Below are 18,926 nucleotides of genomic sequence, written 5' to 3'. Positions count from 1 at the left end.
TAAAAAGAATAGAAATGTATACAAGAGTTCACAGAAGTCTGAAAATGAGGCAAATGACAGCACGACACTTGTAAACTTACAAACTACCAGAAATAGTGTTCTATGATTTTGCATTACTCTGAGAAAACTTTTTTGGGGAGGACAATTTTAACAGGTTTAGTTAGAAGGCAGGGAACGTTGTACAGAAGGTGGGTGGTGTATTTTTTGAGGGCCAGACTTACAGAACACTGTTTTAAGTGTGTGTGTGTGGTTTTTTTATGAATACTCAGTACAGAAAACAGTATCAGCCTTCCTATGAAGACTGTTTGCTCGAAGGCAATTTCGCGGAGGGTCCATCGGCGGGTGAGTGTTTCAGTGCAAATTACGTATTGATCCTGACCAAGATCTTACCCTTGAGAGAGAGAGAGAGAGAGAGAGAGAGAGAGAGAGAGAGAGAGAGAGAGAGAGAGAGAGAGAGAGATTAACTTCTTAAGGGTACAGTAGCCTATACATTTTGAGAAATTTGAAGGTCAGTATTAGCATGGAAAACTTGAATGCAGACTGAATACGAGAGAGAGAGAGAGAGAGAGAGAGAGAGAGAGAGAGAGAGAGAGAGAGAGAGAGAGGGAGAGGGAGAGAGATTAACTTCTCTCTCTCTCTCAGCTAAGGTGCATTGGCTTTTAAAACAAGGTAACGACACTTTATATAACAAAACCCTCTAAAATGATACCTCTCTCTCTCTCTCTCTCTCTCTCTCTCTCTCTCTCTCTCTCTCTCTCTCTCTCCTGCAGCTAAGGTGCACTGGTTTTTGAGACAAGGAAACAGTCTTTGAGAGAAATTCCTATTCATTTGGTAGCGGATCAGGTCCCTGTTAGGAAAGTTATATAAAACCCAGTCATCGATCATTCTAAAGATCATTCAAGCCTTGACTTTCAACTGTCATTGACAGCACACCTTGAAAAGTTCCCTGACTCTTCAACTGCTACTGAGAACTGTTATTTTAGGCTTTGTGGTCCTCGTCGTTGCAAACATCAGACTCCTAAATAAGACTAAGTTAGGAAATATCACAATTCCTCCATTCTTGTGGGATTCACCTTATTACGTGAATACCTTATAACTTACACCCAAAGGGAATTGTATTTAAATACGTTTGCCCCGGCCGGGATTCGAACCCTTGCATTTCAGGCTTGATACAGAAGGAGACTGCCGGTTTATCCATCTTCTGTGCTGTGAAGAAAGATATAAGATGTAGATCATTCAACTTTCTATGTCAATTCTATATTAAGAGGGCATTTGTGGTTTGATGTTTGAGAGGAGAAAAAAAATTCACGTGGGAATTAGTGACATTATGTAAATTATATATACATACATTATATATATATTTATATATATACATATACTATATATATATATATATATATATATATATATATATATATATATATATATATATATATATATTTATATATAGTATATATATACATATATATATATATATGTATATATATACATATATATATATATATATATATATATATATATATATATATATATATATATATATATATATATATATATATATAATATATATATATATATATATTATATATGTGTGTGTGTACTGCATAAATACACGCACACACATACACATAAATATATATACATAAATACATACATACATATATATTCCCATAACGCGTTACGCAACCCGCCTTTATTTTGTTTTCCTCGCTGAATCCGTCCGCGAGTGAGTGACCAAATCGATATTGCTACGCCACAACAGACACCTCAACAATTCCTTGACGTATAATGAAGGTACTTGGTTTGTGTACGTCGCAAGGCGTGACTCTCTTGTTTTTCCGGATGCCATGGAAACCATCAAGGTGCATTGAGAGAGAGAGAGAGAGAGAGAGAGAGAGAGAGAGAGAGAGAGAGAGAGAGAGAGAATGCTTGGGTCATTACTGTACTTGGATGACTGACAGATATAAAATCTTGTTGATGTATTGACAGCTTCGATATGTAAATATATATGTATATATATGCATGTATGTATATATATATGTGTGTGTCTGTATATATATGAATGTATATATGTACATTATACTAATATATACACACACACATATATATATATATATATATATATATATATATATATATATATATATATATATATATATATATATATAGTATATTTATATATATATATATATATATATATATATATATATATATATAATTTATATATATGTATATATTATATATATATAATATATATATATATGTATGCTACATATTATATATATATATATATATATATTTATATATATATATATATATATATATATATATATATATATAAATATATATATATATATATATATATATATATATATATATATATATATATATATATAAAACCAGCAACGAAAACTTGCACAAGATCAATACGTGTCCATTCATAAACTACAGAAATGGTCTCATATAAGCATATAAACTGCCGCGGTAAACTACCCAAAGCGACTTTTTTTCTCTCTCTCCCAGAGCGCTATAAATTCCGTCAGCTGTAATTTCCCGTAGGCTAAACCTCTGTAATGAATGGTAAGGAATCTTTATTAAAAGTCTGTAGTCACGGAAGGCTTGGAAACCCATTCGTAAGACGAGATTTGTGCTAATTTCTCAAATTCGTGAGGGTTGTGTTTTCACTCTTAGGATGAACAAATGACTGACTTGTTACGTATTATTATTATTTATTATTATTATTATTATTATTATTATTATTATTATTATTATTATTATTATTATTCAGAAGATAATCCCGTATTCATATGGAACAAATCCACCAAAGTGGCCATTGACTTGAAATTATTATTATTATTGTTCGGAAGATGAACCTTATTCATATGGAACAAGCCCACCACAGGTGCCATTGACTTGAAATTATTATTATTATTATTATTATTATTATTATTATTATTATTATTATTATTATTATTATTATTATTATTATTATTATTAATCTGAAGATAAACCCCCATTCAATGTTCATATGGAACAAGCCCACCAAAGGGGCCATTGACTTGAAATTCAAGCTCCCAAAGAATATTATGGCGTTCATTTGGCGGAAGCAACAAAAGGTAATGGGAAATACAGAAAGAAGAGATCAGTTATCAGAAAAGAATAAATAACTAAATAAATAGATAAAAACTTAAGTAAATTATAAAATGCAATGAGAATTGTATGTTTCTTTCGCATCGCTGACATCCAGTGAGTAACTAAAACAAAATGACATCGCTTTCCGAAATCGTGATTTGTTGAGTTAGTCTAGTAACCGCACTCTTAAGAAACAATTTGTAACTTTTGAGATATAACCGTTTCTTGGTGTACTTTATCACCCTTCACTTCGAACTTCAGATGAATAATGCTCAAGTTTCCGGCCGTTATTCATCATTCATCTCACCTGCTGTTACACCGATGGTAAGAATGCTAGGCTATTTATAAGCCATGCATAACGACCATCGAAGTGCGTATGAGTCATCATTCGCGAGGTAGCCACTCCAACAAATTCCTGTCATGCTTCTTTTATACCAGCACGGTGGTCTCTCTGGTGATTGATCGTGTGTGTGTGTGCCTGTGTTTGTTTGTGCGTGTGTGCGAGCGTGTGTTTGTGTTAAATTATCTTTTGATCTAGTACTAGAACGACAGAGTCCCTCCTTAATAGTTCAGTCAAATTCCTGTCGCCATTGTGATTCATGGCCGCTGCTCGCCACTAAATCTTCAAGGTTCGTTCAGTTCCATGAATATGTCTCTGTTTATTCTTGTTATTTTCGAGAATTAAAGAAGTTTATTACTGTTCATGACTCTTACTTTCTTGGGGGCTTGTCAGGTTCCATTGTAACTACTTGTCTGTCGCAACCAGAGAACTGAAGTCCATTGCAAGTTTCGGTTTATATATAATTTTCTTGTACAAGTTCGTCACCATTGGTCTATCATCATGGTATTTCTTGGCTTGGCAGATGACCACTTGTCGACCGTGTCAGACCGCTGAAGTCTGTTCAAGTTCCTGTTTGTATATAATTTTCTTGAATACGTTCGTCACCATTGGTCTGTGTCATTGTGGCCAGTCCCTTTCTCTCATCTGAGGGCCAATACGACCGTTACTGCTGCTGTCTTGGTAAGTATAAATTTGGCAGTGACAGCCGTCAGTCATGTCATTGTCAGAGACCAGCCGCACGTACAGAGAAAAATAACAATACGAAACACATGAGTTAACCCCGGGTTTCCAAGACAACCAATCTTGTATAGTAACAAAAGATCTATTAGTAGGTCGTACCGATTTAGCTGACCCAGATCTTGATGACAGGTTATTTTCCGTTGATTTGTTTCGATTTTCTGTCACTTGCTGTGCCCTTGATCAGCTTCAGATAACCAAGTGCTTTGTTTTTTTTTTTCGTAAGACCTTAGCTGAGAGCAGGTGAGCTTTTCTGATTTAAAGATTGCCTTTAGTCAGTTCGTATGCCAGTGTGTGTGTGTGGTACAAAGTTTGAACATTTTCGACTTTTTCTCCAGGACAACTGGATCAAATTCTACCAAACTGGGCAGAAAGTATTCGTGGGTAAAGTGGGGATCCATGTTTTTTTTTTTTTAAATGGAAGCCATGCCACCTTCCAAAGGGAGATGATATAAAGATGACGAAAATAATGCAGAGTTATTTACAATTTTTTTTTTTTTAGGGGAAGCCATACCCCCTTCCAAAAGGAGATGATTTAAAGATGATGAATGATGGTGAAAATAATGTAGGGTTATTTAAAAATCTTCTATAGAATTGCTGTGCAAATTCTAAGCTTGATCAAACCACAGGCCTAAGGCCCGGTTGTCCAAAGTCTTACATAGGGCTAAATCAGGAAAATCTTGTGTGCTTGCAGCTACAGCAAAGTGGTTCAGGCAAATGCTGTAGCCTATGGTTACAATGTTAAAGTGTTTGATTAAATGGATAATTCAGTGTCCTTAAGTAGCCCAGGTCGAAGAAAACGATATCAAACGGAAAAAAGAGTTGGGGTATTTAGCCCCAAGAGGTGTGATACACTCGCTTCTCAAAAGATGGAATGTTGTTACGCACACACAGACGGAAAAATAAAAGCAGGAAGAGAATTCTAAAGAAATATCCGTGAATGACAGAAAAATGAATGAATGACAATGTATATGAGTAGTTGTGTCAGTAGATCACATCAGCCATAAAACACAAAATAACTAACCCAGGATTTTCAATTACAGTTGATGCTTGTTCTACGAGGACTAAGGGAAAATATTTTCTCTCTGAGAGCCAGGATGAGGATGGTAATTACCCTCTATATAATGGTATTTTGAGAGGATTTTGATTTCCGTTTTAGGGACTAAAGTGGTTTTCTGCCAAGTAGTCATTTTTCTCATGAACTCTCGTCAGTATCGTTAATTCGCCCGTAGGGGGTTAGTGCCGGCAGTGCACCTCATGCGGTGCACTGTAGAAATTACATAAGGTTCTTTGCAGCGTGCCTTCGGCCCCTAGCTGCACCCCTTTCGTTCTTTTTACTGTGCCTCCTTTCGTATTCCCTTTCTTCTATCTTACTAACACTCGATTCATAGTGCAACTGCGAGGTTTTCCCTCTGTTACACCTTTCAAACCTTCTCACTGAATGACCTCATTGGTTACAGTGCTTGGCCTTTGGCCTAAATTCTATATTCAGTTCAGTTCATTATCGTTAATTTCACCATTGATATCTTGATCGTAGGACATCAACTTTATTTTTGTTGATAAGATTAATGCATCTAATTGTTCATTTCGTGGGATACTTGAACGAAAACACACACTTATTCCAAGACGAAAATAAATGACGTACCGCCCCCATCGATTGACAGAATTGCTTATCAGACACTGACATTAAGACGAGTATAAAATATCACCTTATCGATTGGCCTAACATTTGAACAAGGCCGCTCGATCCTCTTGTTTCCCTAAATTATTCAGAGACTCGTTCATCGTAGTAGAAGGTTAGCCTAAAAAAATCTCGGCTGTGATCGATATTGACAAACAGTGCTCACAATGGAGAGCTTTATTTAAAATCGTCTCCCGGTCCAGGATAAGAAAGAAGAAGGAGATGATTCGTTGCTTCCAGCCAGATAGTTTCTAGAGGGGAAGAGCTTCCCAGAACTTGGGCTGGAAGATGGAGGAACGCATTCTGGAATTCTTATCAGTCTAGGTTTCCAAATCATTGCGTATTTTCTTTCTTTCTTTCGTCCCAGGATAAGAAAGAATAAGGTTCGTGGCTTCCAGCCAGATCGTTTCTAGAGGAGAAGAGCTTTCCAGAGCTTATGCTGGAAGATGGGAGCGCATTCTGGAATTCTTATCGGCATAGGTTTCCAAGTCATTGAGTATTTTCTTTCTTTCTTTCGTTCCAGGATAAGAAAGGTCTCGCTTCCGCCGTACAGGACGTCTGAAGATTCGTTTCTTCCGGCCAGATCGTTTCTAGAGGATAAGAACTCTTCCAAGGGTTTGTGCTGGAAGATGGGAGCGCATTCTGGAATTCTTATAGGTCTAGGTTTCCAGGTAATTCCATATTTTCTTTCTTTCTTTTGTTCCAGGATAAGAAGAGTCCCGTTTCTGCCTTACAGGACATCTGAAGGTTCGTTTCCTCAAACCAGATCGTTTCCAGAGCTTGTACTGGAAGATACGAGCTCATTCTGGAATTCTTATCGGCCTAGGTTTCTTCTTCTTCCCCACGCGCAGTATAGTCCTGCGTGTGGAAAGACCAACACTTGATATTTTCATGACACAGCGGCAGGACGGTAATGAACAGGATACAGCAGAGTGGTCTGTCTAGTATAAATAATTAATGGGAAGTGGGGGCGGGGGGGGGAGGAGGGGGGGGGATCCAGGTTCCTGGTTGTTCCAGCGGCTTATCATCAGTGCCTTCCCGGACTCGCTGGTGTTCGGGAGCTCGCGTGAGTTGTCGTCGGCCTGTCGGAGTAGGACTGGAAAGGGCTGGAAGGATATTATTTTGTTGGGTTATTTTAGTTTATTGTAGACCTTAGTGAAGTGTTTATATACAGGAAGACTTAGCATTCATGAAGTGGTAAAAATGTGATGCACAACGAGCAACTTCAACAAATTCGTGTTGCAAAACTTATTGGAAACTTGTTGAAGAGGGAGCAGTTTTGTTGGAAACTTGTTGAAGAGGGAGCAATTTTGCTGGAAATTTGTTGAAGAGGAGGCAATTTTGTTGGAAACTTGTTGAAGAGGGAGCACTTTTGTTGGAAACTTGTTGAAGAGGGGGCAATATTTTGTTGGAAACTTGTTGATGAGGGAGCAATGTTATTGGAAACTTGTTGAAGAGGAAGCAATGTTATTGGAAAATTGTTGAAGAGGGAGCACTTTTGTTGGAAACTTGTTGAAGAGGGAGCAATGTTGTTGGAAACTTGTTGATGATGGAGCAATGTTGTTGGAAACTTGTTGAAGAGGAGGCAATTTTGTTGGAAACTTTTTGAAGAGCGAGCAATTTTGTTGGATACTTGTTGAAGAAAACTTGTTGACGAGGGAGCAATTTTGTTGGAAACTTGTTGAAGAGGGAGCACTGTTGTTGGAAACTTGTTGAAGAGGCAGCAATTTTGTTGGAAACTTGTTGAAGAGCGAGCAATGTTGTTGGAAACTTGCTGAACTGGGAGCAATTTTGTTGGAAACTTGCTGAAGAGGAGGAAATTTTGTTGGAAACTTGCTGAAGAGCGAGCAATGTTGTTGGAAACTTGTTGAAGTGGAGGCAGTTTTGTTGGAAACTTGTTGAGGAGGAGGCAGTTTTGTTGGAAACTAGTTAATGAGGAAGCAATTTAGTTGGAAACTTGTTGAAGAGGGAGCAGTGTAGTTGGAAACTTGCTGAAGAGCGATCAATTTTGTTGGAAACTTGTTGAAGACCGAGCAATGTTGTTGGAAACTTGTTGAAGAGCGTGATTCGTTCAGAAAAAAAAAAAAAACTATTCGAGAGTGCCAGATAACGCATCAGAACAAAAAATGCTTTGATTCCAGTGTCTCGCCATTCAGCCACTTATAATTCGTGCTTCAATGCCTTCATGACAGATGGAGGAAATGAGCAGTTTCCGGATAATACATTTATTTTAACATTCATCTTAAGACTATGCTTGTTAATCTCCGACGCATCTTAGCCGGATGTCTGTTAATATCGTCATGTGGCTTGACAGGTAGGAAGAAGGCTTCTCTCTTGGGTTGATAAGTCTTGTGTGTGTGATTTGAATATTTGTTGGAATTCGTGTGAAGTTTCTCTTTTGTTATAATAATAATAATAATAATAATAATAATAATAATAATAATAATATCTGTGTAAGTTTATATATAACAGCTCTAACTCCTTAATTATGTATTGATATATATTTATTATTTATGTATATATATATATTTTACTTACTAATTATCAGTGTATTATTATTATTATTATTATTATTATTATTATTATTATTATTATTATTATTATTATTAACACAGTAAATCACGTGTCCTAATTAAGGATTCTTCTCATCATAAGCCTATACTTTTAGATATCTGAAGGACATTTTAAGTGATTTACATTCATAAGGCTTCCTTATGCCATAGGCCTATGAATTTTTATCCCTAGGATTTTAATCCTCATTCATTTCTATGGTTTTGAGAGAGAGAGAGAGAGAGAGAGAGAGAGAGAGAGAGAGAGAGAGAGAGAGAGAGAGAGAGAGAGAGAGACTTGATAAGGGTTTTGTCTTTCTGCCTATGTATATATGATGAGATACTGGATGCTCTGAGAGAGAGAGAGAGAGAGAGAGAGAGAGAGAGAGAGAGAGAGAGAGAGAGAGAGAGAGAGAGAGAGAGAGGTTTTGCTTTCTGCCTGTATATATGAAGAGATACTGGATGCTCTGGAGAGAGAGAGAGAGAGAGAGAGAGAGAGAGAGAGAGAGAGAGAGAGAGAGAGAGAGAGGTTTTGCTTTCTGCCTATATATATGAAGAGATACTGGATGCTCTGAGAGAGAGAGAGAGAGAGAGCTTTCTGCCTATATATATATGAGACAGACAGACAGACAGACAGAGGATTTGCTTTCTGTCTATATACTGTATATGAAGAGATACTGGATGAGAGAGAGAGAGAGAGAGAGAGAGAGAGAGAGAGAGAGAGAGAGAGATTTAAATAGCATCAGACAAAGGTGAATGAGTCACTGAAAACTAGAACAGTCATGTGATCAATAAATCGGCGCCTGGTGTACTACAATCGTCGGCGACTTTGGAAATCTCTTCTTTCTTCTGTATTTCTGATTCTTACAGTCTTTGTTTCCTTCAGACACTTTTCGTCTGTTGAATTCAATAAGGATTTTTTTATCGTCTGAAAAATTCTGTGAAATACGTACTCCCTGATTGAGAGAGAGAGAGAGAGAGAGAGAGAGAGAGAGAGAGAGAGAGAGAGATCTACGTTCCTATTTTCTCCAAATAATGATTTACGGCCAATTTTGATAATATAAAATGCCACGCACAAGCTCCTTGATTGAGAGAGAGAGAGAGAGAGGTTATAATTTCTTCAACTAATGATTTATGGTCGATATTGAAAATAGCAGATGCCTTGATTAAAACGTTATAATTTCTTCAACTAATGATTTATTAAGAGAGAGAAAGAGAGAGAGAGAGAGAGAGAGAGAGAGAGAGAGAGAGAGAGAGAGAGAGAGAGAGAGTTTTCTTCAAACAATGTTTTATGGCCAATATTAAAAATAGCAGATGCCATAAAAAACCTCCCTGATTGAGAGAGAGAGAGAGAGAGAGAGAGAGAGAGAGAGAGAGAGAGAGAAAGTATTATTATTATTCATTTCGTTCTTCCCGTTTTCTATACACCTCAGGGGCCATGGGAGACTCAACGATCTCGGCGTCCACAGAAGTCGATACGACCACGAATGACCCCGTGATAGGTAAGTGGCGTTCGTTGATTGACTGAATGCTCTAAAATGGCGTAACGGCGTGGCTGGTCATCACTGCAGAGAAGAATATATAGTTTTTTTCTGATGTCGTTCGTCGTCCTTGAAGAGAAATCTAATTAGATTTGCTTTTGTTTTAATATTGAAATTGTTGTAAATGTTGGTAGCAGGTATGAACGGTTAAATATGGAGATTAGATTGATTTTGCAAACTTTTAATGTTTGTTTTTTAACTAGAATATCGTCTAATTTACTTTCATTATGATTTTATTATCGTAACGATAGCTGGCTTGTTACCACACACACACACACACACACACACACACACACACACACAAACGCACAAACACATTGCATGACAACTGATTCTCTCCCCTTGAGTTCCGCGCATGCGCAGGCTTTCACCATCACTTACGACTTCCCTACCTCCCTTCCCCACCATCATATTATCATAATTATGCCTTTGTTGCAAATTACATAATAATTACGCAACAACCACCGGTAATTACCATTACGGACAATAGACCATTTATTTTTACTTGTTTATTGCAAGTGTTTTGTAAAATAAGTCCTCAGTATTATGAGTTCAACGTGTCTTGTAGGCCTAGGATTTATACCCTAAGTGAACCAATTATGTTTTTGTTATTAAGCAGATTATTACTGTATTGATAAGGTGGTCTGTTTTAGAGAGAGAGAGAGAGAGAGAGAGAGAGAGAGAGAGAGAGAGAGAGAGAGAGAGATTTTGACATACCTAGTAGGCCTACGATTTATCCCTCATGTCAACCAAACAGTTATGCTTTTGTTATTAAACAGATTATTTCTGTATTGATAAGGTAGTCTATTTGAGAGAGAGAGAGAGAGAGAGAGAGAGAGAGAGAGAGAGAGAGAGAGAGAGAGAGAGAGAGAGCATGTTTATAAAGAAAAGAGTTTCTGAAGCGCGTTACCATGGCATTTAATGTGTTGACATTTCAGACCTTCCATACGTCAGCCTCCCCTCTCTCTCTCTCTCTCTCTCTCTCTCTCTCTCTCTCTCTCTCTCTCTCTCTCTCTCCTAAACAGATAACTTTATCAATACAGAAATAATCTTTTTAATAACAAGAGCATATAACTGGTTGACTTGAGAGATAAATCATAGGCCTACTAGAAACGTTAATCTTCTCTCTCTCTCTCTCTCTCTCTCTCTCTCTCTCTCTCTCTCTCTCTCTCTCTCTCTCTCTTTCACTGGGTTCTAACGTTAGGAAATCTCTCCTGCCATCGAGTGCTTCTTCTTTCTCTCTACTGTCAAGATTTGGCATCTTCCTCTTCTTCTTCTTCTTCCGTGTTCTGTCCTTCCAACGCCGTAGTGAACTTATTGTTTACTTTTCTCCTTCTTTATAAAAGACTGTTATTATGTCCTGATTCTACAGGTGTGACTGCAAGCAACGCGAGTAACGTGGCAGATGCATGTTGCAACAAAAACGAGGACTGTTTGGACGTTAACAGTCACTGTTTAAACTGTACGTGCTCGTGCAACGAGTAAGTCTAAGGGAAGAGTTTTGTTTACTTGCGATTCCTTTGTGTTTTTTCTGTGTTTTTCCGGGAGTTTCTTTTGGTTAGTTTCATATAAGTAATGTTAGAGTTTACAGTAATAATAAGTATTATTATTATTTATAATTTTTTATTATCACTGCTATTGTTTATTATTATTGTCATGATGTTAGTAAGTCAAAAGGACTATTCTGTTTGCTTGTGATTCTTTTTGTTTTTATGTGATTTTTTTGCTCCTTATTTTCGTACAAGTGAAGCTAGAGTATGCAATAATAATAACGATTATCATTATTCATCATTATCATCATCCTATCATCATCATTTCCCTTCCCGCAGTGGCTACGTCCCCTCGAAAAATGTCACATTCCTCCTACCTCCGACGAACTTCAACGGGACGTGCCTTCCCCTGGCGCAGATCTACGTAGGGCAGAACTGCTCTGTACAGGAGGATTGCGCCGGAGGCCTCCTCTGTAGGGAAAGCGTGTGTTCCTGTCCCTCGTAAGTATATCTTAATGTTTCTCTTAATGGGAGGACATAACGAGTAAGTAAGTCTTGATATTTATCCTAATGGGAGGACATATTGATCGATAATGTGTCTCGTAGCTTGAGAATGACAAGTTTGGGTCGATTGTGGTTGAATACCGAGAGTATACTGCGTTATAGTTCATGTATATCTATGTATGGCTATGTTCTAATGTATATACGTATGTATGACAGTGTCCTAATTTATATATGTATGAATGAATATGTTCTAATGTAAATATGCATATGTATGATTATGTTCTAATGTTTATACGTATGAATGACTATTTTCTAATGTATATATGTATGAATGGCTATGATCTAATGTATTTATGTATATATTGCGTTTGTTAGGAAGAATATATCTACTTGAATATGGGAGATTCTACAGTGTTATAGAATATAAGTGCTTTGTGATAGAAAAATTACTTTGTTATAGAATAACTACTTTGTCATAGAATAACTACTTTGTCATAGAATAACTACTTTGTCATAGAATAACTACTTTGTCATTTAATAACTACTTTGCTGTAGAATTACTGTTATAGAATAACTGCTTTGTTACAGAATAACTACAGTGTTATATAATAACTACTTTGTCATAGAATACCTGCTTTGATAAGAATAACTACTTTGTTATATAATAACTACTTTATTATAGAATAACTACTTTGTTACAGAATAACTGTGCTTTCCCCAGTTGTTGACAGAGTAGATTGCGGCCAAGCTAGTGAGATCTGCATTGCAAATTAGATGTTGCAATTCTTTAGCAATTTGTTTTCCAGAGGGGGGGGGGTTTCGTGGGTTGGGGTTGGGGGTAGAGTGCAAGGTCACTACCGTTGCTTTTGCGTGAAAGTTAACATGTTCGCTAATTTGTTCAGTTGCTTTCATATGTAAATAAATCCTGGACAGTCTCGTCTGATGCTTCAGAGAATTGTGTCAAATGAATAATTTGGAGAACAGGAATTAAATACTTTATTAAATGTTTCACTAATTCTTTGAATGCTGCTTTAATCCTGTATATATAACTAAGAATACATAATTATGTATGCTTGTGAATGCATATGATGGAGGAAATGAGGTGTGGATGTTGAATGGGAAATAAAATGAATAACATGTGAATTGTGTAGGTGAATTGGGTACATGTTATTATAGGGGGGTAATGATGGCAAGAAGGTTTAGAAATGCAGGGAGATAATGAGGATTTGATAGAGCATTTTGAGGTGGTCTGGTCGTGTGGAGAAAATGGAAGATGACAGGATGAAGGAAAAAGCCATGTGTATATATATATATATATATATATATATATATATATATATATATATATACATATATACATACATGTCTATATACATATATATACAATACATATACATATACATATAAACCTCTCCTCTTCTCACACAGGTCTTGCAAATTCAGGAAGACAGATCTGTCCTGTGACTGCGCGCCCTGGGAAATGCCAGACTCTGTGGGCACAGTCATCGCCGTGCTTTCAGCCGTCTTAATCATGATGTTTTGGTATTTCTGCTTCAGGGAGAGGGTCAGTCGGTGAGTTTAAGTACTGGTTCTCATATACAGTTCTCTCTCTCTCTCTCTCTCTCTCTCTCTCTCTCTCTCTCTCTCTCTCTCTCTCTCTCTCTCTCTCTCTCTCTCTCTCCTCGAGCGCACCTGGACTTGTGAGGCTTTGTCTTGGCTTATCACCTGCTATCTGTATGGAGTTTCGCGAATCAATAGGGTAGAGTAGTGTTTTCAGCTCCAGTATGTATGTATGTATGTATGTATCTACCTATCTACAGGTACACACACACATACAACACACACACATATATATATATATATATATATATATATATATATATATATATATATATATATATATATATATATATATATATATATATATATATATATATATATATATATATATATATATATATATATATATACTTCATTCACAGTCATTTTGATTAGCCAATGTTAATCATTTTGAATTTTGGCAAAAACTCTGATTTACAGAATGAATGTCACTGTTCACTTTTTCGCTTCATTACATATTATGTTCGATTTTATTTTCACTTTATTTCTTTTATTTTCTTTTTATCCGCCTCTTTTTACACAGAAGCATTTTGAATAATAATAATAATAATAATAATAATAATAATAATAATAATAATAATAATAATAATAATAATAATAATAATAATAATAATAATAATAATAAGTAAAGAAATTCACTAATGAACATTAATAAATTCAAAATGAATCTCTGTAATAATAATAATAATAATAATAATAATAATAATAATAATAATAATAATAATAATAATAATAATAATAATAATAATAATAACTAGGGAGGTGTCTAGAAATTCACTTATAATTTGAATGAAAATTAATAAATTCAAAATGAGTCTCTGTAATAATAATAATAATAATAATAATAATAATAATAATAATAATAATAATAATAATAATAATAATAATAATAATAATAATAATAATAAGGTGTTTGGAAATTATTCACAAATAATTTTGAATGAAAATGAATAAATTCACAATAAATCATTGTAACATTCCTGCTTGGCTTAATGAATGCTGATAACAGCTTACACAGTAGGTAAGCTGTGGAAAACAGCATCTCATTAAAAGACGTTATCGCTGCGTGTTATCTTATCTGTGTCGTCCACAGCACTTCTGGCTAAAAATTGAGATCCTGTGATCAGTGGAAAATAAAAAAAGTATCTGTAAATTGATCCTGTTTTTGGTTTCTCTGGATTATTTGCTAATTAAGTAGGAATATGTTTTGCTTTGTAATTATGATTTGTGTTGTGTAACTGGGCCATTTGAGTATCGTTGTATATATATTTATGTATGTATATATATGTACTGTATATATATATATATATATATATATATATATATATATATATATATATATATATATATATATATGTATATATATATATATATATATATATATATATATATATATATATATATATATATATATATATATATATATATATAGTAAACCACTGAATATTTGAATGCCCCACTTACGCAACATTATGCAAAATTAAAAACCAAAGTCTTTTTAATATATTTATATTTTTTTCTTCCATATTAGTTTCATAATCAGGAGAAGCCGAAGCCGCCCCGTCGAGAGGAGACCCAGCCGAGGCATCTCGACCCTCGGCGCTGCTTACGGGACGGACCACATCCGGATCCAGCCCTGGAAATCGCAGACGGTCTACTCCTCGCCTTTCAGAAATCCTCAGACTATAGCTCCGGTTTCTCCTCATCTTCCAGGATACAAGTAAGTCTCTCTGCCTTTGTCTGTCTCTTTCTTTAGTGTATTTATTAACTTGCATGCTAAGTTCATTGCAAGTTCATTGAACAGAAGTGTTAGTCTCATTGATATATTATTGCAAGTTCGTTGAACAGAAGTGTTAGTCTCATTAGCATAGTAGTAGGTATAATATAGTAGATTTTGTGGGTTTTTTATTGGTTGTCGAAGCTGGGGGGTTAGGGGGTCCCGCTCCTATTGGCTGGGAACGGAATGACTCATCTGAGATTGTTTGGCTGACCAATGTTTTGGTCATAGGCAGCGCTGCCTGAATATCTGATACAGTAGTATTTGTGGGTGTTTTCACTGTTATAAGCAAGACATTACAGTTATTATCAAACTCATCATCATTATCATCACCTTTCCCATTCCAGCCCCTACGGATACAACCTACAGAACGCGTACCATTCCAGTCTACTCCTGTTGCCTCCGCCATACTCTGGCCCCGCCACGGCGTCTCTTCCAGCCTACCCTTATCACCACCTGTCTGACTCCACGGTCACAATTCCTTACGTGTCCATGGCTGAAGTGTGCCCGGACGATGACCTTTCCCTAGAAAGCAGGGAGGGTAGTCAGGCAGATGCCCTAGACCAACTGAGCTTCCCCATAGCGCTTTCTACCAAGTGCTCCTCTTCGGCGCCAGGTAGCCACGTGGAGATGATTATCGAAGGCCTACGGCCGAATCGCTCTGCGAGATTCTGAAGTGGGGTTTCGGTTCTTCCTTTTTACAGTGAACAGAAGTGTCCAAGTTATAGACTCATAGAAAGTGATATAGTTCCTGGTTACTTAGATGCCCATCGTACAGGATACTCTAAACTACAGAGTCACAGCAAGTAATAGGCCTATATATTCCAATTCACTTGTTCATTGCACAAGAGTATCAAGGGTATATATAGAACTATATGATGTGCATAGAATTCAATCTATTTATCGTACAAGGTGCAGAAGAATATAGAATACAGAATCACATGAAACAGGATTTGCTGTATTTATGTGTAGTTTGGCAAGACTTGTGCAAATAGACAAACAATATTTTATGATTGATGGCACAAGTATTCACTCAGTTTGTGATTAATATATTCTAACCTGTGATTGGGATGTCGCATGCGAAGTCTAAATTAGGCGTTGTGCCCAATGAGCTGGTTTACAGTGAAAGAAATATTTCAATATACACCAACGTCTGTCAGAAGTTATTCGTCCTAAGGGATTGAATCAGATGAATATTTTCACAAACTTTTAGCAAAATTCATTCAGATATCACCGAGACATTTTGTTCATGCAGGTAGTTTATCAGGAATTTTATTTTGGCTACAACTATAGAATGTGGAATAGTTTCCCTAGTGCAGTTGTGAAGTCTTTCTGATCTCCAAGTGTTTAAGCCAGGAGCAAATTCGCATTCCTGCTCTCATCTGCTGCTGATGTCTCCTGAATTCAGGTTTATCTGTTTTGTTTTCTATTCTGTCATATTTAATTGTTTATCACCTTCTCTCTCTCTCTCTCTCTCTCTCTCTCTCTCTCTCTCTCTCTCGGGTTAAAAGTGTGTTGATTCTGTCCATAAGAATTTTCAGGTGAAGATATAAAGAAGAAATTCATAGGTGAGAACACATCCTTTCTCTAGTCCTAATCTCATTAGCAAAGGTAAAACTGTTCATATACACCCCGCAATTTATTCTGTTCCCTCCACTCTTAATGACATTAAGAGTGGAACCCCCCCCCAAAAAAAAATAGTAAACAGTAAGGCAGTGATTCTCAAACTGGGTGCCACAGACAGTGCCTAGGGGTGCCGCAAGATTGGCATGAATTTTGTCCTGGCTAGATTCTCTCAATGAACATTTATAAAAAAAGAAAGTTTTCAGAAGTCTTCATATAATTATTATCAGTGTGTCTACTATATTTAATATTTATATATATATATATATATATATATATATATATATATATATATATATATATATATATATATATATATATATATAATATATAACTTTATCTAAGTCTTCTGATATGCTCTTGTTTGTACAGTATATGTCTGCTGCATGTACAGTGTGCTGGTTTTGGGTTGAGTATGGATAATAATTTTATTCATTAAACAAGAAGTTAATTCATGCGATATGGTGGGATTGTGAAGAAGGGGTGCCACGGTCATGATTACATTAGTTAGGGTGCCAGCATTAAAAAAAAAAGATTGAGAACCACTGCAGTAAGGTATCCCGTCCAATTTGCCTTTCTGCAAAGTAGCGTATAGTTGTATAACAAAAATCTGTGATTGAAGTTTCTTGCGTACTCAGGTGATCTTAGCTGTCAAAAGCGAACATTTATTTTTGAATAGATTCTTCTCTTTTTCTCCTTTACAGAGTTTGACGCAGAATTAGTATGTATGGAAAGTGAGCTTTAAACTAAATGAATTATAATTATATAATATATATATATAATATATATATATATATATATATATATATATATATATATATATATATAAGTGAGGTGTGTTGAATACATATCTGATAAATCAGTTGAAGCAACTGATAAACCTGTATTCTTGTAACTAAGGTTCTACTGTATGTATATATATATATATATATATATATATATATATATATATATATATATATATATATATATATATATATATATATATGTGTGTGTGTGTGTGTGTGTGTTTGTGTGTGTGTGTGTAAATTATATATATACAGTATATATATATAAATGTATATATGTATATATATATATATATATATATATATATATATATATATATATATATATATATATATATATATATATATAGTGTAATTGTTATATTTCCATGAAAGAATATATTTTTATTTCTCCAGCAAGAATAATCTTTCAAAGTCTTGGCCAGTTCTAATTATTTTTCTTATGGCTGTAAGCAAAACGCTTTCTTTAGACAATTATTTTTCCAATAACGTATTTAATAAACGCTTAAATGTTAGAAAAACAGAGTGTTTCATTTTATCCTGTCAGGAAAGTAAAATCGTCATGAGACTGTAAAACAATTCTCCTTGTATTTTACTTACATTTTTACATATTTATTTATTTATTTATTTATTTATTGAATCTGATCTCTTCTGTCTGTATATAATAATAATAATAATAATAATAATAATAATAATAATAATAATAATAATAATAATCTACAAACATATAGTTCATGGTACAAAGGAAGATTTCTTGAAATCCTTGGGTTATAAAAAATAAAAAATGGTGATTCTATTAATATGAAAGAATATTGAAGAAATTAACCACTTGTAGAAGTCCAAGTGAGATAGTTAAAATTCAGATATTAAAAGGGTATCTGCCTAAAGAATACTGATAGAAATTGTTACTTATTGAGTCTTTTTTTTTTTCTCCTCAAAAAAAGGAACAATTTTACCCAATACAATTGTATCCAACACAGTTTTACCCAATACAATTGTATCCAACACAGTTTTACCCAATACAATTTTACCCAATACAATTGTACCCAACACAGTTTTACCCAATACAGTTTTATCCAATACAATTTTACCCAATAGAATTTTATTCAACACAATTTTACCCAATACAATTGTATCCAACAC

At 35.1% G+C, this 18,926-nt stretch overlaps 1 protein-coding gene across 1 annotated transcript; it reads left to right on the top strand.

Annotated features, from left to right (window-relative positions):
- Positions 1–6,920: 6,920 nt before the first annotated feature.
- On the top strand, positions 6,921–17,193 carry LOC136849898 (uncharacterized). The gene is made up of 7 exons (XM_067123408.1): positions 6,921–8,205; positions 9,874–9,942; positions 11,354–11,462; positions 11,811–11,972; positions 13,404–13,547; positions 15,127–15,315; positions 15,720–17,193. Exons 1-7 carry the CDS (start codon positions 8,142–8,144, stop codon positions 16,045–16,047), a joined length of 1,065 nt encoding a protein of 354 aa, XP_066979509.1. The 5' UTR covers positions 6,921–8,141; the 3' UTR covers positions 16,048–17,193.
- The last annotated feature ends 1,733 nt before the right edge of the window (positions 17,194–18,926 follow it).

This window comes from Macrobrachium rosenbergii, chromosome 21 (assembly GCF_040412425.1).
Source record: "Macrobrachium rosenbergii isolate ZJJX-2024 chromosome 21, ASM4041242v1, whole genome shotgun sequence".
Classification (NCBI taxonomy): Eukaryota; Metazoa; Arthropoda; class Malacostraca; order Decapoda; family Palaemonidae; genus Macrobrachium; species Macrobrachium rosenbergii.
Note: the sequence above shows the minus strand (reverse complement) of the source record. Positions and strands in the feature narration are given on the sequence as shown.

Coding starts and splice junctions, on each gene's coding strand:
- LOC136849898 (XM_067123408.1), top strand. CDS start 8,142: ATGCTTGTTAATCTCCGACGCATCTTAGCCGGATGTCTGTTAATATCG. Junction 9,943..11,353: donor CACGAATGACCCCGTGATAG/GTAAGTGGCGTT, acceptor CTGATTCTACAG/GTGTGACTGCAAGCAACGCG. Junction 15,316..15,719: donor CCTCATCTTCCAGGATACAA/GTAAGTCTCTCT, acceptor TTCCCATTCCAG/CCCCTACGGATACAACCTAC.